The sequence below is a fragment of the Suricata suricatta genome, chromosome 2 (genome assembly GCF_006229205.1).
Source record: "Suricata suricatta isolate VVHF042 chromosome 2, meerkat_22Aug2017_6uvM2_HiC, whole genome shotgun sequence".
Lineage (NCBI taxonomy): Eukaryota > Metazoa > Chordata > Mammalia > Carnivora > Herpestidae > Suricata > Suricata suricatta.
Genome location: NC_043701.1, coordinates 14,228,796 through 14,250,389, shown reverse-complemented (window position 1 = coordinate 14,250,389; position 21,594 = coordinate 14,228,796). Strand labels below are relative to the sequence as shown.

Below are 21,594 nucleotides of genomic sequence, written 5' to 3'. Positions count from 1 at the left end.
TAGAATGTAAGTTTCATAATAAGAGCAGGGAAGTTTTGTTGAGTGCTGTGTCCCCAGCGTCTAGAACACTGTTCCTTCATTGTGTTGAATGAATAATCGACCCAAAGTAAAATACTAAATAAATCTGTTACAGAATTAGCTTGAGTTTGAAGAATTAACTATTGTTAGTGGAAAATGTGTTAGCTTGTAACTCACAAGGAACTGGAGAGTATTTGGGTTTGTTGAGAGCGGGTTATCAGAATATGACAGCAGTAGTTCCACATGCAGATGTGAAAAAATTGGCCTGTAGATCTGTTAAACAACCACAAATAGTTTGTTTACAGCTGCTTTGGTATTAATTTTTTTTAATGTTTATTTTTAAGAGAGACGGAGTGGGGCGGGGAGGTGGGCAGCAAGAGAGGGAGACACAGAATCTGAAGCAGGCTCCAGGTTCTGAGCTGTCAGCACAGAGCCCGATGTGGGGCTCAAACCCATAAACTGTGAGATCATGACCTGAGCTTGAGCTGAAGTTGGATGCCTAATGGACTGAACCACCCAGACGTCCCTGCTTTGGTATTTTTTTAACAATTGCTTTTAGCATTAGCTTACATTACGGACTTGCTTTTTTTTTTTTAATTTACATAATGCTCAATTTCTAGAGCTTCCCACTTTATTAAAAATGCCAGTTTTTGCAACCTAGATTTTACCAGTTTTGGCTTTTGAAGTACATTATACATGTCTTTATATGAAGCAGATTTGTTTGTATATTCTTCTTCTCTGTTAAAAAAAAAAAGTACATGTTCCTTTCTTCTCATGCTATTACAAAAATGTGCATTCCTTTAACAAGCACTTGTAGAGACTGCCTAAACCAAAAAAAAAAAAACAAATGCCTTGGTGTCCAGGAAGTCAGAGGCATGTTAAAAGCTTCCCACTGAATAATTAAAACTTTAAAAACCAGGTCCTCAATATTGTTTATAGCATACTGGCAAATTAACATATGAATATCCTGAACTATTCAACTTGTATACATACACCCTTTGCAATAACTTTTTTTTCCCATATTGAGTAATATTGGAGTCATTCCTTCTATGTACTTAAAATAATATACTTGAGACTTATGGAAGTGAGTTTAAGGTGACTCAGAGACTATGTTTTCTAGAATCTTTTTCTAGTTTAGTATGTCTTTAGTTGAAATTAACTCAACAAATTTGTCTCTTACTCAGAGTAATGGTTAAATACAAATGCACAGTTGACCTCTGAACAGCCTGAATCTAGGGCTGCGGAGCCCTTTGCAGGCATAAGTCCCTGTGTAACATTTGACTCCCCAAAAACTGAACTACTGATACCCTGTTGTTGACTGGAAACTTTACCAATAATATAAACAGCCCATTGGCAATATTTTGAATGTAGTATATGCTGTATTCTTACAATAAAGTGAGAAAAAATATTTCAGAAATAAGGAAAATGCATTTGCAGTACATACTAAAAGAAATCTGCATATAAGTGGACCCATGACAGTTCAAATCCAGGTTTTTCGAGGATCAGCTGTACATGCATGTAGATAAGAAGAACTGCAGTATTGATGTTTTAGTCTTTATAAGTGAAATTACAGATTCATTTTACTTTTAACTTTTATTCTATAATGAATCAGTCTGAGGGTAGAATCTTTAACTTTTTTTTTAAATAATTTTTTTAGTGTTTATCTTATTTTTGAGAGGCAGAGTGCGAGAGGGGGAGGGGCAAAGAGAGAGGGAGACACAGAATCTGAAGCAGGCTCCAGGCTTTGAGCTGTCAGCACACAACAGGGCTTGAACCCATGAACCATAGATGATGACCTGAGCCGAAGTCAGCGCTCAGCAGACTGAGCCACCCAGGTGCCCCCTTTTCAACTTCTATAATAGAAAATTTCAACTATAAATAAAAGTAGAATTGTATAATGAGTTTTATATACCCATACAGCAGCATCTGTAAATCTTTTACCACATAGCTGCCTTATTTATAATCACGTATTTTTGTTTTTATGAAGCAAATTTTAAATCTTAGACTTATCTGATAGGATTAGTCTTGAAATAGTATTAAGTACTAAAGACCAGTTATTCTCAAGCAATGTATAGTGAGATCTGAAAGTCATTGTTAAAGCACATTGTTTTGGGGGCACCTGGGTGGCTCAGTCAGTTAAACATTTGGCTTTGGCTCAGGTCATGGTCTCCTAGCTTGTGGGTTCGAGCCCTATGTTGGGCTCTATGCTGATAACTTAAAGCCTGTAGCTTGCTTCATTGAGATTCTCTCTCCCTCTCTCCCTTGCTCGTGCTCTCTCTCTCTCAAAATAAACAGACATAAAAATTTTTTAAATCAGATTGTTTTTCATAGGTTGGCACATGGTTAACATATTCTAGTGTCACATTTTTTTCCCTGTACAGTGATTCTCAATAAATATTTATTACCTGAGAATCTTGAATCATCCTCCCAAGTGTTCCCTGAATTCTTCAGATCTGTTTTAGAGATATGTACAGTTTTGTAAACTGTTTTAGTGAGTCTGAGGAGACTAGTGTCTCTGAAGCTATTTAATGAAAAAGAGAGGATGGAGTTATAAATGCATTTTTGGAGGATGAAGGCAGTGAGCACAATGCAGTAAGCACATGATAAATGGAAACTTGACGTATTTGTTGTACAGGGGATTAAACTACAAACAACGAGCAAACTCACAGATTATCTGCCATCGGAATTTTTTTTTTAGTTTATTTTCAGCGAACACCTGTGTACATGCTGGGAGTGGGGGTAGAGAGAGGGAACACGTGTGTACATGCTGGGAGTGGGGGTAGAGAGAGGGAGCAAGAATGGCAAGTAGGCTCCATGCTCTCAGGATGGAACCCAACGCAGGTTTTGATTTCACTGAACTGAGATCATGACCTGAGCCCAAGTCATGAGTTGCATGCTTAACCAACTGAGCCACCTAGGTGTCCCTAGAAATATTTAAAAAAAATTTTTTTTATATTTTATTTATTTTTGATAGAGAGACACAGCATGAGAGGGGGAGGGGCAGAGAGAGAAGGAGACACAGAACCAGAAGCAGGTTCCAGGCTCTGAGCTGTCAGCACAGAGCCTGATGCGGGGCTCGAACCCATGAATGTGAGATCTGACCTGAGCCGAAGTCGGAGGCTTAACTGACTGAGCCACCCAGGCGCCCCTAGAAATATTTTTTAAGTTGATGAATTCTACCTTGATGTACAAAGATAATTGACTAAAATCCTTTTTAGCTTGGTGGTTCTCATTAAGGGAACTTGTAAAAGCATTGGGGGAGGGGCCTGTATAGAGTAAAACATTTTGAATGTATATTGTCCCATAGACATAACTGGTTTATAGGATCAAAAATTACAGGCATAAATGTTAATGTATTTGGATAATGTAATTTGTAAAATTTCCAAATTTAGATTTTTTTTCCTTTTATGATATTTATTACTGTGTTTGGAGTAATGACACTTAAGTAATATTCAAATTAAGAGGAGGAAGAAGTAGAAAAAAGTGAACAAGGGATATTAGGTTAATGAGGGCTGAAGGGAGAAGGTACAGAGAATTAACAGTAAAGATTAACCAAAAAAATCCTTAAAAAGTGATTTATTTTTTCATCTCTTTGGGAGTGGTATTGATTGCTGAGATCAGCATTCATTCATTCACCTAACAAGTACTTACTGAATTGAGGACTTAGTATGTGTTGTATTGGGGATACAGAAGTGAACACGGGTTTCTCTCTTAATGGCAGGAGCTTGCATTCTGATGTGGGAGACACAGACGATGTGAAAAGAAATAATGTGATTTCAAGTAGTGGTTTAAGTTGCCAGAGAAGAAAAGCAGGGTTAGATAATTTAGACTATATGGGACCGTGGTCTGGGAGCTACTCACATGGTTAGAGGAAACTTGTGATGAAGTGACATTTGAAGAGATCTACATGTGAAGAAAGCCAGTCATTTGTGAGTGGGGAATAAACTTCCCCACAGAAACTTTGGGTGTTTTCCTATTATACATAATAGCCTCACATATAAAATCCCTAGCCAAGTCTACCTCTTCCTTGAACGAATAAATCAGTTTGGCCCTCTCTTTTTACCAGATTGATTGCTTCATTGTTGTCTCACTATTTTCCTTACCCAGCACACTTCTCATTTTTGCCTCTGTTTTTCTTTTCCTGGGATAACTTTTCTCCTTTACACATTTGAATCCTGCCTAGCTTAGTGCATGTGATTGCCTGAGCCTGTAGCTGTTTAGCCTCTGACCCTCTGTACAGCACCTGCTCTCCTGACTGCTGGATCAGGCACTTGTTAATTCATCTTGTTATACATGTGCCCGCCTGCTCTCTCACTTGGGCTGGCTCACCCGTGTTCTCTCTGTCTCTCTCTCTCTCTCGCTCTTGCACTCGCTCTCGTCTCTGATAGTATAGTCTTTGTAGGGCAAAGACTTTTCTTTCAATGTTACCTAGATATATCTGCATATATTTGTTTGAAATGGATAAGAAAGCATTTTCTGTGTTCTTCAAGAAACCATATTAAGGGGCGCCTGGGTGGCTCGGTTAAGCTTCCAACTCTTGATTTCGGCTCAGATTATGATCTCACAATTTGTGAGTTTGAGTGTTAGGCACGAGTTCAGTGTCAGTGCGGGGCCTTCTTGGGATTCAGTCTCCCTCTCTCTGCCCCACTCCATGCACGTGTGTGTGTTTGTGTGTGTGTGTGTGTGTGTGTGTGTGTGCACGTGCTCTCAAAAGAACAGAAAATAAATCAATATTAAGAAAAGCTAGAAGAATTTTATTTTTCTTTATCCACTCAGGGAAAAATGGACTTGAAAGTGGAACACACAAGTGGGAACAGGCAGTCACTAAATGGGAAGTGGTAAAAAGCAGGAACTACTCTGCATGCAGTGTGTCCCGTCTCTCTTCACCCAGCAGTCATGGTGGGCTTGTTAGTTTAAACGCCAGGATTGGAATTAGGAAAGAAAAAGCTTAATTTTATATATGTATATTTTTTTAAATATATAAATTTATTTACTTAAAATGTTTATTTTTGAGAGAGACCAAGTGTGAGCCAGGGAGGGGCAGAGAGAGAGGGAGACACAGAATCTGAAACAGGCTCCAAGATCTGAACTGTCAGCACAGAGACCAATGGAGGGCTCAAACCCACGAACTGGGAGATCATGACCTGAGCCGAAGTTAGAGGCTTAACTGACTGAGCCACCCAGGTCCGCTACTTTATTTTAAGACAATATGGCGTAACTTAACTCATACCCAGGTTTTGTTATTTCAAGACTTTTTCCATAATATATGACTTTCTCTTGTTCCTTGAACTGGGGCTTAACTCAAGCACTGAGCATGTATGGAAGAGAGATTTATAGAATATGAGGAAGAGAGAAAGTGAAGGTGCAAGAATCAAAATGCAGGCTATTTGTGCAGTAGAAATTAGCATTGGCCTTGAAAGGTTCATGTGGCCAGACGGTTGGCCACAGGTTTATGTTTCCCGTGCTCTGTCCTGCTGTCTTGTAGCTGTTTACCTGTTCTCCATCTGGCGTGTATTCCTTTTAGCACTTGACCACTGTTGCTATCTACTTATTTTTCAATTCCTTGCTATTTTTCTACTATATCTGAATTGTCATTTATCATATTGCAGTGTCTTTCATCCTTGAGACTCTTAAAAAATAGTATAAGAAAACATAATAAAAAGACAAGTGGTAAGAATATTATTTTAAACAGACTAAGCAGTATAAATAAATAAATGAAAGAATTAAAACCAGGTTAGATAACAATGAAACTATTGCTCTTATGAGCACGGGTGTTTAGAAAGTTAAATAAAAATTACCAAGCAATGGGGTTTGGTTTTAAATCTTAAGTAAGGTAATAGAAATTTATACTGTTATTCCCAAGCTGCCTTCCTCACCTTCATTGTTTTCCTGTGGCAGTATACTATTATCTTGCAGGTGGTACTGTTCTTTAGAAATACTTTTCCGAATTTCCATTGTTAATAAATTGACTTAGGGAGGTCAGATTTGGGTTTCTATGTATTTAAAGAGGGTCTCCTAGAAGAATACTTGAGTTGTAACTCTAAGGAGAAATATGTAATACTGTCTGCTTGGAAAATTTAATTGGATAAAGAGAGCCTTTAGTATTATATCTGTCCCATACTGGACATGGCTACTAGATTTCCTGCTATATCACATTCAACATGCCCAGAACAAAACATTTTCCATCACAGACCAACTCTCCCATTTTATTTAGTCATTTCTCTTGGTGGCATCATTGTTTGCCCATGCTTGAAATATTTGAAGCCTGGATAAAACTCCTGGCCTTTTCTTCTCTGTACTTCATTTCCAGTTAATTAATTGGTTAGGTGATCGTTCCATTTAATTAGTTGTTTGAGAATCATTGTGTTACTGAAAGAATATTGAGTTATATTAAGGACTGGACTTAAACGTTTACTTCTGCTAGCTGATAATCTTAGGCTTATGATCTTAGGACTTCTCTGAGCCTTGATTCAGAGATCCTTCCCATCTTTAAAATGCTTTTACTCTTCTTTAGCACCCTATTTTACCTCCATTACCTGCTTTCTTTTTCTTCTCTAATCTGACAGTAGAATTTATTTCTGGCTTATCATATTAGCCTTTCCCACCGTTGATCTCTTTCTTCTGCTCAATCCATCTAGTAGTGTGGTGTCAGTGCTTCTAAAATACAGATTTTATCATGTCTTATTTCTGTCCAAGTCAAGCATTCGTGTTTGCCTAATAGAGCAACTTCAACATGTTGATTTGTATTCAGAATCTCCCACAAGCTAGTCAGAGTCTGTAATTGGATTGATAAAGCAGTCTTGAAGTGTTTGAGGAAAGACAAGTTCAGACAGACTAAGTGAGTTTATCAGCATTAAATGGATAATGAGATGTAAAGGGACGGCATGTGAGTTGCTAAGTACCCAGTCTGTCTTATTTTGTTAATTACTTGGACAATATAGTCTTCAGTTACAAGTGGAAAAAGCATTAAATATGAATATTTGCCATTAGATATAATCCCTCATCTCAAACCTAAAGCTTCTCAACAATTTACTGTACCTTTTTCACTTTCTTTTCTGTACATTTACAAGTATGTGTGAGTTGTTTTAACAAATGGCATTGTATGGTTTGATTTTTTTTTCTTTACTTGGAGAAGTTTCCATATTAGTGGTCTATATTTTATTTAGTTTTTAAATGTTTATTTTTGAGAGAGAGAGAGAGAGAGAGAGAGAGAGAGCACGAGCCACAAGGAGGCTTGGGGGCGGGGGAAGAGAGAGGCACAGAATCTGAAGCAGGGTCCAGGCTCTGAGCTGAGCGCAGAGCCTGATGCAGAGCTTGAACCTGTGAACTGTGAGATCATGACCTGAGCTGAAGTTGACTACTTAACTGACTGAGCCACCCAGGTGCCCCAGTGGTCTATATTTTAAAAACATGCCTCTGTAATATTTCATAATATGGCTATTTCCTAAATTATTCAGTGATTATTAATGTGTTAATAGTTTTTGGTTTCAGTGCACAGTATGGCGATGAAATCTTTGTATTTACATCTTTGTGCAACTGTTGCTTTCATTTGATGTCTTGAGAATATAAATTCCTTGATAGGAGTGATATTCTCGTACTGTTTTATAGTTCCCTTTAGGATCTAGTGCATAGACCGAACAAATGTACTAAATACAACAAAGCAAGAATATTGCAATTTTGAAGTAGTTACTGTGCTAGTTTCTCTCACTGGTTTATTCATTAACCTATTAAATGCCATTAGTTTACGCCTGGCAGTACACTAAAATGTATAGGCCAACACTTTGATTTGTTCTACTATAAATCATATTTGGTCATTTTGATGTATAATTTCCACGTCTCTGTTGTTACTTACATTATTTGTCCAAAACTAAAGTTACTTCATTGATTTTTTTTTTCTGATTGTAAGGCTAATACTAGTTTATTGTACTTAACTCAGCCAATATCAAATGAGCCTCACAGCACTGTCTTATATGAATTTACAAAAATGGTATTTTTATTACATTTTTTTTGTCATCTCTTTACTCCACTTAGTATCAAGATCTTCATTTCTCATGGCTATATAATGTATTATATAGCCGTTCCATAATTCAGTTAAACTCATGTTGTTAGGCTCTTTTTTTTTTTCCAATAATATTTTATTGTCAAATTGTTCTCCATACAACACCCAGTGCTCTTCCCCTTAAGTGCCCTCCACCATCACCACCATGGCTCTTAAAATGTTTCTAATTTTTTACATCAAAACATCATTGTTAAACTTTTGTCCATTTACCTTTGTGTGCTTATTTCATTGTTTCTCCAAGTTCTTAGAATGCCTTACGTTAAATTGTTAAATCGTCAAGTTTATTTAGTAGTCATGGGTTGTGTAAAATCTGGTCTTTTACATAGGAAGGCATAAATAAGAGGAGCCATTTTCCTCATGAAGCTTAAAGTCCATTTAAGGAGATAACCTTCATTTTTGAAATTTCAAAAGAACACTTAAAAAGCACAGAGGGGAGCTTAGCTTTTGGTCAAGTCAGTTAAGCCTCTGACTTCAGCTCAGGTCATGATCTCTTATGAGGTTCCAGCCCCTCCACAGGCTCCGTGCTGACAGCTCAGGGCGTGGAGCCTGCCCCTCTCTCTGCCTCTCCCCCCCAGCTTCTTGACACTTTCTCTCTCTTTCTCCTTCCCTTCCTCCCTCTCTTTCTCTCTCCATCCCTCCTTCCTCCCTCCCCCCAAAATAAACATTAAAAATTTTTTAAAAATAAAATCACTTAACATAATCAGCTTTGTTAAACAGTAAAAGGTAGTACAAAATGTTGAGACGGTGTAAGAGAAGTTACCAGAATCAGATACAGTTATTTGATAAAGATTTCATGGAGGAAGTAGATTTAAAAAGGAGAGACAGAATGCAGAACTGAATTTATCCAACTAAAAATAAGCATTTTAGGCCATCCAGGTGGCTCAGTCAGTTGAATGTGTGACTCTTGATTTCTCCTCAGGTCATGATATTGAAGTAGTGGTCTCTGCACCAAGTATGGAGTCTCTTTAGGATTCCTTCCCGCCCCCCCACCCCCACTTCCCTCTCCACTGCTGGAGTGCTCTTTCTCTAAAATAAAAGCATTTTTTCCATTTACAATCTGAGAATTTAGATGCCTTTTAATTAAAACATCAAGAATAATAAACTTGTGGGAAGAATTTAATTATGAAGTCAATTGTTAAATTAAAACTCAAGTCTCTTCCTATGGCTTTCATCATAGATAGGACCATTATAAGTTAAAATAAATAACCAAACATTTTGTTCAGTTGGAGCTTAATTGTGTCACAAGAGAAGCAGGGGCAAATATCAGTTCATTTAATGTTGAGAGTACTCGGACCAGCACTGAAGAAGTCAGGAATGTTGTGGCTTTTGAGGATTGGTTCATAGTTGGTCATAGTGTGGTTCTATTGTAGTTCCCTTTGTGGTGACGTTTAAATTAGATGACTGCGGTCATGGAAAGCATTAACTTGCTCACACTTGCCCCTTGTTCACTTTTACAGTTGCAGGCACTTGTTATATTTGTTTTAGCTTTTCATTTTAAATACTCTGCATGTACATGATCAGTCATGACATGGATGGAAAGCAGATGACTAGTATGTAGAATTCTGAAAATTCTGTCTATACCTTCAGTCCTGCTAGATCCCTAGGCCATATACATACATACATATAAATATAAATATAAATATTAATAAATAAATGAAAACAGCTGCTTTCTCCTAGGGCTTTGGCCCCCAGATCTACTATTGTAAACTAGCCTAGCCTCAGGGCTCATGGCCCAGGATAGCGTCAAGCCCGGATGGTCTACCTCCTGGCGGACAGTAACACATAGGACAAAAAGAGAAATGAGTAGGTTTAACTGCTTAGGAAGGAAAGGAGTCCCAGCCGAGTTGATAATCTATGGAGAGGCAAAGAGCTTCTCCTCGAGAGCTCCGACCTGGAACTTTTGTGTCCTGGGTTATATCTTTTTTTTTTTTTTTTTTTAATGTTTGTTTGAGAAAGAGACCAAATATCAGCGGGGTAGGGGCAGAGAGCAGGAGACACAGAATCCAAAGCAGACTCCAGGCTCCAAGCTGACAGCAGAGAGCCCATTGTGGGGCTCAAACTCATGAACCATGGAATCATGACCTGATGCTGAAGTTGGATGCTTAACCGACTCAGCCACCCAGGCACCTGCATCCTGGATTGCATCTTGACCACCCTTACTTGTTAAGCTCAGGGCTCTTTGCACCAGATGTTCTTTTTTGTCCTCTTTTACCAGTTAGTTTCATTCAAACAGTATTTATTAGACATTCCTATATGCCAGGCACAGGTGCATAGTACATAAAACAGCCAAAAATCCTTGTCATTGTGGAACTCACATTCTAGTGAGGTAGCAAAAAATGGCCCCCTTTCACAAATCGTCCTCCAAGGCATACATTACTCTTACTCTCTTCCTCTTACCAAAACTCCACCCTTACCACAGTGGTATAATTGTGTTCGTTTTGTTCTTGACCCTCATAGTTGGGTTTTTTCCTTTGGTTGGTTATATGATGTAAATTTAAAGATAAGAGTGGAGGATTGCCTGCCAATGTTTAGTATGGGTGGGTAACCGATTTTTAAGTAAAACACAGTGAGACAAGATTTAGATTGTTAGAGACACTACTTTTAGATTATGTGAGAACAGATTGGAAATATAGTTAAGCAAAGAATAAAGATAGGAAGATAACTGGAGGAAAGGCAGTGTGACAACTGCTTTGAGTATCTACAGTGTGCTGAACTTTGATAGAGGTTGTGGGGAGTGATGGTTACCTACAAATACTAAAAGATAAGTTAGTACTGACTTAATTGGAACTAGCATGGCAAAATATGAGTGTTAGACTAGAAATCAGTCTAACCAGATTTTCTATTAAGTACCTGGAATAAAGCCATTTTTCTAGGCCTCAGTTCCTTTGTCTGTAGAATGGGAATAAAACTAGATCAGTGAGTGGTTCCCAACATTGTACATTAAGAATACCTGAGAAGCTTTTACAATTCTGTCTTTGGAGGATAGGGCTCGGGCCTCTTTTCAGTATTACCCTGGGTCTAGATTAAGAACCACTGCATTGGATCATTGGCATTTCCAACTGTGACCTTGTAACATTTTAGGAAATAAGTATAGCGTCCCATTAAGCACTATAGCAATACACATATAAAGGGAGTTGTTGGAGTGATTAATGTTAAGATATCAATTAAGAAACACATTGGTGTAGCAAAGATGGTAACAATGTTCTTTTGCAATTTGTCTTATTTTCCTGCGATTTTTAAGAGTATTAAATTTTTTTCTATAGGTTTTTTAAAATGCCACTAAATAAGCAGCTTTGAATTTCCACATCAGCAACACGTTTTAATTACTGTTTATTGTCATTGGAAGACTTCTTAGCTAACCCATAGACTTATGAATGAGAGTAACCAATGGGGCCTGGAAAAATCTCAGAATCCTCAGCAATGCACTGATACATGGTAGCCTTCAGCAAGTGTGATGAGGACTTTTATTATACTGGTGAATATTCATTCTTAATTTCCAAAGGATAGCTTCAAAGATACTGTCTGTATTTTCCCATTCATTCTTTTATGTAATTAAAAACCAAGGTAATAGAGTTTTACAGAGGAACTTGTTTTTTTTACTTCTAAAACCTTAACTTGGAAAGAAGAGGCTAGCTGATATTTGAATTCTTTCCTCAGTATCCTAGAAAAATGGTTGTCTAAACCGTATCTGAATCTTTCCATTATCTGGGAACTCACTAACTCTTGAGGAAGATTTTTTCTCTTTAATGTTTGTTTATTTTGAGAGAGAGTATGTGTACAGTAGGGGAGGAGCAGAGAGAGAAAATGAATTCCAAGCAGGCTTCATTTCCATCATCTGAACCATGAGATCATGACCTGAACCAACACCAAGAGTCAGATGCTTAACCACCAGAGCCACCCAGGTGCCTCTTGAGGAAGTTTATTCTGTCTCTGGAAAGTTTGACTAGAAAGTGTCTTACTGTGTTTTGTTTTCAATTTGAGAAAGAGTTAAAATCTGACTCTTCTCAAGTCCCTTGCAACCGTAATAAAATCTGTTTGTTTGTTTTTTTCATTCTGAAAAGTTCTTCATTTGATTCATGACGAGGTTCACATCTTTGTCTTTTTCTGGCTAATTACATCTTTCCTCTGGTGCTTTTTGTGTAGCTTGGTGTTGAAACACTTTGTCTAATTTATTTGTATCCCTTTTGAAATGTATTAGCATACAAAATGTATGGCTCAAAAATTTTTCTTTTTAATATTTATTCTGAGAGAGAGTGTGTGTGTCTGTGTTGGGGGAGGGGCAGAGAGAGAGAGGAGACACAGAATCTGAAGCAGGGTCCAGGTTCTGAGCTGTCAGCACAGAGCCCGACCTGGGGCTTGAACTCATGAACGTGAGATCATGACCTGAGCTGATGTCAGATGCTTAACCAACTGAGCCACCCAGGCGCCCCAACATGTATGATTTAGCAGGGAGGGGTTTGCCAGCCTCCAGCAATAGATTTCTGACTTTGCTCTCATACTGTATCCTGTAAGTTTATTTATCTCCATTACATCATACTGTAACCCTTTTGAGGACTATCTTGGGGGAGAAAGAAAGTGGTTGTGTGTGTACGTGTGTGCATGTTCACATAAGAAGGGGAGGGGCAGAGAGAGAGAGGTCAGCATAGCTGACCAGCATGCTGTCAGCATAGAGCCTGATGTGGAGCTCAAATCCACAAACTGTGAGATCATTACCTGAGCCAAAACTGGGAGTCAGACACTTAACCAATTGAGCCACCCAGGTGCCCCGACATGTTTAATAGGGCTAGATACTGGTTCTTTGTGAACTTACATTGAGTCTTAATAAATTTCTTTTTTACTAGTTCACCTAGAGTCTTGTCTGGAATCCATATTGAGGTTACCAGTCTAATGTTTTGAGGACTCACATCTTTATTTGAAAATCGGAATGTTCTTCAAAGAATACAGACTGTAATTCAGCAGTCTGACTTACATATACTTTTAGTTTGATTTTAAGTTAATGTTATCTCTTCTGTGTTAATGGGCTAAGTGAAATTGATTTTGATACAGAAGCCAGAAGCTTTTTTTAGATTCTGGCAGTTTTCCTTGTCCGTTCTTAAGTACAAAAGTGATCACTCCTTCCCCATCTGCTGGTAGACAGAATTGATGTGTTGTTTTTTTGTTCTTTTTTTCCTGGCACCAAGTTTTATACTTGTCTATGAAATTTTGTAATTTGGAAGTCTGTAAATAATTACCTGTAAGACTTAATGATGTAATTTGCAGAGAACTGTGGTTTATGAATTTTTGCAGTATGTGTTTACTCTTTCAATATGTCTTTTTTCCCCCTAGAGAATGGATCTCGGAGAATGTCTGAAAGTCCATGACCTGGCTTTAAGAGCAGATTATGAAATTGCATCCAAAGAACAAGATTTTTTCTTTGAACTTGATGTATGTGATTTTGCTTTAATGTGCTAGAGTGCTTTATGCAGTAAAATATTTTGAATATGGATTAATATCTCCACAGGGAAAGGTTCTTAGCTAATTATCTTTTTGGTTATATGGACAGTGCTAAATTAAGCTCATGTGCTTTCTTGACTAGCAACACTTTTTTAAGACTTTTTTTTAAAAAGTTTTTTTTAATTTTAGGAGAGACAGAGACAGCACAGGTAGGGGAGGGACAGAGAGGGAGAGAGAATCCCAAGCAGATTCTGTGCTGCCATTGCAGAGCCGACACAGGGCGCAAACTCACAAAACCATGAGATCATGACCTGAGCTGAAACCAAGAGTCAGATGCTTAAATGAAAGAGCCACCCAGGTGTCCTGAAGACCAACATCTCTAAAAAATATGTAAGGTGAAACTGGGTGTTTGAAGAAAATGTGTAAAAATCATGCAATGGATATATTGTTTTGAAAATTAAACTATTATTTCCAGTAAATCCATAATGAATACAGAAACATCAATTTAAACACATGAAAACCAACACATTTTTGTTCTTAAAAAATTTTTTTTAATGTTTTATTTATTTTTGATACAGAGAGAGACAGAGCATGAGAGGGGGAGGGGCAGAGAGAGAGAAGGAGACACAGAACCGGAAGCAGGCTCCAGGCTCTGAGCTAGCTGTCAGCACAGAGCCTGACGTGGGGTTCGAACCCACAAACGTGAGATCTGACCTGAGCTGAAGTCAGAGGCTTAACCGACTGAGCCACCCAGGTGCCCCAAAACCAACACATTTTTGATGTGTATAAGGCCCTTTAATAATCTATAGAATTTTTACAATTTTTTTGTATCTGTAAATATCTGAAGAGGGAGAATATTAAGTACAATGTGCATTTTTAAAAATTTATTTATTTTGAGAGGGAGGGAGGCAACAAGTAGAGAGAGAATCCCAAGCAGGCTCCATGCTGTCACTGTGGAGCCTGACAATGGGGCTCGATCTCACAAACCAGAGATCATGACCTGAGTCGAAACCAAGAGCTTTACCTTTCCTGGGGAATTATTTATGTTTATTCCTTGCCAATTTGATAGGTGATGAGTAGTATTTTTGTTCTATTATTGAATCTGCTTTTGTTATTTCTTAAATTCCATTTTGGCATGAAAAACACTTTGAATAAAGAGATTTCTTAAGAAAATTGCTTTTTCTGGCAATAATTGTCTTTAAATTAAACTTTGCAGGCTATGGATCATCTGCAATCATTCATTGCAGATTGTGATCGAAGAACAGAAGTGGCCAAGAAAAGATTAGCAGAAACTCAAGAAGAGATTAGTGCTGAAGTGGCCGCAAAGGTAAGAATTTCGGTAATTTCATTAGTACAAAAGTATAGTTTCATCTCCCTAATTTTCATTTTTTATTTTGAAATAATTACATGCACAGATTACAGATATATATATATATATATATATATATATGTATATATATATATATATATCTGTAGGGAATTCTCTGAATTCTTCTTCTAGCCTCCTCTTATATGTTCACATCTTATACAACTACGGTACACCATGAAAGCCAAGATACTCATATTGGTCCAATCATGACATTTCATTTAGATTTTACCAGTTATGTGTGCACGTGTGTGTATGTGTCGCCCTATGTAGTTTTATCACATGTGTAAGAAACTTGAGTAACTACCATTATAATTCTGTTACTTTACTGTAACATCAACCATGAGAGCCCCTCATGTTACTCTTTGTAGCCACACCTGTTCCTCCTTTCCCTTGTCTTCTGGAGACCACTAATGTATTCTCCATCTGAATAATGTTATTTTACTAAATATTGCATAAATGGAATTATGTATCCTTTTGCGAATTCTTTTTTTTCACTCAGCACAGCTTCCTTGATTCAGACAAGTTTAGTGTATCAGTAGTTCATCCCTTTTTATTTCTGAGTAGTATTCCATGGTATGGATATATTATAGTTGAACCACACATTGAAAGATGCTTGGATTGTTTCCAGTTACTGGTTAACACCAGTCAGACTGCAGTAAGCATTTCATTTCTGTGGGATAAATGCCCAAGAATGCAACTTCTGGGTCATATGTTAAGTCCATTTTTAGTTTTGAAAATAGGTGCCAAACTTTTTTCTTGAGTGTCTATACCATTTTATATTTCTGCCAGCAGTAAGTTAATGACTTAGTTTCTTCACATCTGAGTCAACATTTGATGGTGTCACTAATTTTCATTTTATCCTTTCTCAAAGGTATATAGTGCTGTTTCTTGTTTTCAGTTTTCATTTCCCTGATACCTTATGATGCTGAACATTTTTTCATGTGTTTATTTGCCATTTGTGTATGTCTTTAGTGAAATGTCTGTATGTCTTACACTCATTTTCCAAATGGATTGCGCATATTTTAAATGTTGACTTTTGATGTTCTCTCATACCCACTACTTTAAAGTAATATTTTGTTGTGAATGTATATGCAAAAAGTAGAAAGAAGGGTGCCTGGCTGAGTCAGTCAGAAGAGTATACAACTCTTGATCTTGGGGTCATGAGTTCAAGCCCCACGTTGGGTGTAGAGATTACTCAAATAAACTTTAAAAATGCAAGTAAGAGAAATATAGAAAGAAAAGTACAGTAAATTCCAGTGGATTTGTAGTAATCAGTTTTTTCTCATTTCATTATTTAAAAAAATTTTTTTAACGTTTATTTTTGAGAGAGAAACAGAGCATGTGCAGGATAAGGGCAGAGAGAGGAGACACAGAATCTGAAGCAGGCTCCGGGCTATGAGCTGTCAGCACAGAGCCCAACGCGGGGCTCGAACTCACGAACCACAAGATCATGACCTGAGCCAAAGTCGGCCACTTTACCGACTGAGCCACCCAGGCGCCCCTCATTTCATTATTTTAAAAGCAAATTCTGTATGTCACATCATATCACCTCTAAAACATAACCATAAAATCACATTCATAAAGCTAATGATAATTTTTAAATATTTTCTAATAACCAGAATGTGTTCATTTTTCCTATATGGAGTTGGTTTGTTTTAATCAGAACCCAAAAAAATTCCCTGTATTGCAATTTGTTGATTTGATAACTTACTACTTTGTAACATTTTGTGCCATTCAAGGTAGTTTGTACATTTTATGAAAATGTAGAATAGAGGCAGAATTACCCAAATAGTTTGGATGACAGCATTAAATACAGTCCTCAGAGATGTATGTACAAAGGGAAATGGATTCCCCTCTTTGAGGCAAGGTCTTTTAAGTAATCTCTACACCAAACGTGGGGCTTAAATTCGTGACCTTAAGATCAAGAGTTGCATGCTCTGCTGACTAAGCCAGCCAGGCACCCTGAGGAAAGGGTGATTTTTAATCAACTTTTTCTGAGAAGATCTCTAAATATGGGACCCTAAAGTAAAAAGATATCTCATGATTGAAAAAGACCCATCAGCTCTATATTGGTTTATATGGCAGTGTATTGGTTATTGATCACTACAAAAGTGCTGCTTAACAAATTACTTCAAAACTCAGTGATGTGAAGCAGTATGTATTTAGCCCTTGAGTCTTCGGTCAGTGATTTAGGCTGGGGGTGCCTGGGCGGTTCAGTCGGTTAAATAACACGTCTGAGTCTTGATTTCTGCTCACACTCCCATCTCCATGAGATGGAGTCCCACGCCATACTTCGTACTGATAGCATGGAGCCTGCTTGGGATTGTGTATCCCTCTCTCTCTTCCCCTCCTTGCCCATATACTTTCCCCCTCTCAAATAAATAAACGCATTAAAAAAAGTGATCTAGGCTGAACTTGATTGGGAAGGTCTTCCTCTCTCAGCTAGGCTCACTCACATGTCTTCCAGTCATCCAGAGGCTACTGAACCCAGAAGCCTAGCCTGGCCGTGTTCTCATGGTATTAGTAGAGGTGCAAAAAATATCACAGCCTCATCATACATATGGTTTACATGCCTTTCCTTCTGTCCCATTTGCTGCTATCCTATTAGCTAAAGCTAGTTATGTGGCCGAATCAGAATGTGATATTACTAGTTATATTACAAAGAAATGGATACAAGGAAAGGTGAAGAGTTTAGAGCATAATTCAGTTACTCTATGATGGATATTGGGGAAAAAAAATACCACTTTGTTAAAGAGGTAAGAAAATGATAATAGCATTGAGAATTTCTTTGAGGGATGAATACTTTTGATTGAGAGACGTTTGAGAAGTTAAGGTTATTGCCACACTAGTTTGTTGGGACTGAATGTCCATATCAAATTAAAACCTTTGCTAATAGGCCACATAGCCTAAATACTTTCTTTGTGGACAAAATAAAGACTGTATATATATCATATACCATTAAAATAGGGGTGAACTAACTACCTTGTCAGGATGATGGTGAGGAGGAGGAAGACACAAATCCCAAGGCAAGAATCCCAGTTGAAAGACATTTGCTAAGGCTAAGGAAGAAGGAGTGCTGTGGTCGTACACCGAGTCAGTAATGTGTGTGTGCAAGACACATTTTCTCACTGCTCACAATTTTGTGAGGTGGTAGTATTCCTGCTTCTCAGATGAGGAAGTGTATTCAGGTTAAGTAATATGGTCAAAATTCCACATCTGGTAATTGGTTTGGCTATAAGCTAAAACTGCTGGACTCTAAAGTCATATCTTTGCCTTAAAGTGTATGCACCAGTTCATTCCTATAACTCCATATTGAGCCTGTGCTACTTGCTGGGCATTGGAAATATAAATAGCTATTTTTAAAGTGATGTGATATGTATATAAAAATAGTTGTTACAGAAGGTACAAAGATGGTACCAAGGCGGGTTTTGTTCTCTCTCTGCTTATGATTAAGTGGGGTGAGATGTGTTGACAGATCAAGAATGCTTCACAGAGGGGCGCCTGGGCAGTAGCTCAGTTGGTTAAGTGGCTGACTCTTGATTTTGGCTCAGGTCATGATCTCACAGTTCATGAGTTGGAGCCCCACGTCAGGCTCTGCGCTGAGAGTGTATAGGCTGCTGGGATTCTCTCTCCCCCCTCTTTCTTTTTTTTTAATTTTTTTTTTAATGTTGTTGATTTATGAAAGAGTGTGAGTGGGGGAGGGTCTGAAAGAGAGGGTGACACAGAATCTGAAGCAGGCTCTAGGTTCTGAGCTGTCAGCACAGTGTGATGTGGGGTTCCAACTCACAGACTGCAAGATCATAACCTGAGCCGAAGTTGGCACTTAACTGAGCCACCTAGGTGCCCCAACTCTCTCCCTCTCTTTCTGCCCCTCCCCCTGCTTGCACTCTCTCTGTCTCTTAAATTAACAAACATACATTAAAAAAAAAGAGGACTGCTTTACAGAATAACTGAATCTTGTTGAATGAATAGACATACATGAGTTCAGGCAAAGGGATGTAAGGGATGGTATCCCAGGACGAGGGATGACATCCCTTTCCAAAGTCACAGAGACAGAAATTAAGAGTAAATTTGGAAAACTAGACGTAACTACTAGATTGTATTGTGAAGTGAGGAAACAGCCAGAGATGGTTCGGAAAGGTACATAGGGCCACATGGGAAGAAAGGTATTTTATAGTTGGAATACACTGCCAAAGCAGAGGTTGGAAAGTAAGAGTTTTAAATTGAGATCATTTGTTTTCCTGGCTTCACTGTAGCGACGGCAGGCAGGCTCGGACATCCTCCTATCCCACCATTCATGTATTACATGCTCAGAACGCGTTATTTATACTCCGGTTGTTTTAGATAACTGAAGTCTTTTCTGAGCATTTATGAAATATTTTGAACTTGGTAATTGTGCTTTTTATTCATGATTTTCTTTTCTGTTTCTTTCTAGGCAGAACGTGTTCATGAATTAAATGAAGAAATTGGTAAGTTGTTGGCCAAAGTGGAACAACTAGGAGCTGAAGGAAATGTGGAAGAATCCCAAAAAGTAATGGATGAAGTAGAGAAAGCACGGGCAAAGAAAAGAGAAGCAGAGGTAATGAAGTTCTTAATGGTATTATCTAGAGCCTGTCTATACTTCTTAACATGTATTTAATTAGAAATTACTGGGGCATCTGGGTGGCTCAGTTGGTTAAGCATCCCACTTTGGCTCAGGTCATGATCCTGTGGTTCGTGAGTTCGAGCCCTGCGTTGGGCTCTGTGCTGACAGCTCAGAGCCTGGAGCCTGCTTCCGATTCTGTGTCTCCCTCTCTCTCTCTCTGCCCCTCCCTTGTTCACATTCTGTTTCTGTCTCATGTTAAAAAAACATTTTTTTTTAATAATAATTACTGAAAAGTTAAATGCTATTCAAGCTAATTAAAAACTACTTTAGGGGCGCCTGGGTGGCTCAGTCGGTTAAACATCCGACTGCAGCTCAGGTCAGATCTCACGTTCATGGGTTCGAGCCCTGCGTCAGGCTCTGTGCTGACAGCTAGCTCAGAGCCTGGAGCCTGCTTCCGGTTCGGTGTCTCCTTCTCTCTCTGCCCCTCCCCCTCACATTGCTCTGTCTCTCTCTGTATCAAAAATAAATAAAACATTAAAAAAATTAAAACTATTTTAATTAGCAGCTATCATAGTAGTGGCTTATGTATCAGAAGTTTTGGGTTTGTTTGTTTTACTTTAGAGCCATTGATCTGTTGAAATTTGTAACTAGTAAATGAACTAAACTAGCTAGTGATATACAAGTCCCAGCACACACAGAGAGTGCATCAATGTCAGGATGATACCTTTCCCTCCCCCAGCTTAACTCCATCCAACCATTGCCTTCTCCCTTCTCTTCCCACTTTAGTACAGTCTAGTACTTTGGGAGCCTCTCCTCATGCTTTCTTCACAGCACAGGTCAAAATCTAGTATCTACAGACAAAGTTCTATTTTGTTTTGCCCACCTGATGTTTTTTAGAAAGTTGGATGCCTTCAGATGGGGTTGTATTCTCCACAGTTTCTCCATAGTCTCCATTGATCTTAACTGTATTACACCGCGGTTTAATTTTTTTCTTATTCTGTCTTCCTAAAGTAGAAGCTTGGATAACTGATTTTAGCCCATTTAATGCTATAAATTTTCTTCCATGCACAATTGTAGCTGCATCTCACAGATTCATATGTTGTATCTTTAATTATCATTCAGTACAAATATTTGCTAATATTGCTTGTGACTTCTTCTTTGACACCTGTGGGTTATTTATTAGGAGTGTGTTTTTATATATTTGATGTTTTTTCCAAATATTTTTCTGTTCTCATTTTAATTTAGTTCTGTTGCAGTCAGAGAACATTGGTGTCAATTTAGGTCTCTTATATATGTCAGTACTTGTTTTGTGCCCTGAATTTAGTCCTGGTAAATGTTCCATCTGCACTTTATTTGTTTTTATTATTTAAAGCATTTTTTAAATGTTTTATTTATTTTTGAGAGAAATAGAGACAGCGTGAGCAGGGGAGTGTCAGAGAGAGAGGGAGAACAGAATCTGAATACAGGCTCCAGGCTCTGAGCTACCAGTCAGCACAGAGCTTGACGTGGGGCTCAAACCCACAAACCTGAGATCGTGGACTGAGCCAAAGTTGAATGCTCAACTGACTGAGCCATCCAGGTGCCCCTCCATCTGTATTTTAAAATAATGATATTCTCCCTTGTTAAATGGAGTGTTCTGTAAATGTCATTTGAATCATGATAGTTCAGATAGTTAATATAGTTAATTGTTCAAGTCTCACGTATCCTATTGATTTTCTATTTACTGAGAGGAGTATTTAAGTCTCTATCTGTAATTGTGGATTTGCCTGTGCTTTCCATTTTGTCAGTTTTTGCTTCACGTATTTTGAAACTGTTATTAGGCTAATATACCTTTAGGTTTCTTGTGTCTTTTTGGGTAATTGAGCCCTCTATTATTTTGAACTGTCCTAGTAATGTCTTTTGCTCTGAAATCTTGGTCTGTTTAATAAAGTCTTTTTAGCTTTCTTTATATCTTAAAGTTGTATACTATAATTTCTAGAGAATCCATTACAGGGGGAAAAAAGTAAAAGTAGAAATAAAATGGAATCCTAAGATATATTTAATCCAAAAAGAGGCAGGAGAAAAGAAACAAACGAGATTAGATATAGAGAAAATAAGTAGCAGAATGGTAGACTTAACTCAGTGTACCAG

General features: G+C 38.0%; 1 protein-coding gene across 9 annotated transcripts in view; it reads left to right on the top strand.

Moving 5' to 3' along the window:
* LOC115278295 (putative RNA-binding protein Luc7-like 2) overlaps positions 1–21,594 on the top strand; it is a 57,793-nt gene that overhangs the window by 18,410 nt on the left and 17,789 nt on the right. For all 9 annotated transcript variants that reach the window (XM_029922754.1, XM_029922751.1, XM_029922750.1 and 6 more), the window contains 3 exons: positions 13,403–13,501; positions 14,727–14,837; positions 19,315–19,458. In XM_029922754.1, the coding sequence (XP_029778614.1) occupies positions 13,403–13,501; positions 14,727–14,837; positions 19,315–19,458 (354 nt within the window). The remainder of the gene's footprint in view (positions 1–13,402; positions 13,502–14,726; positions 14,838–19,314; positions 19,459–21,594) is intronic.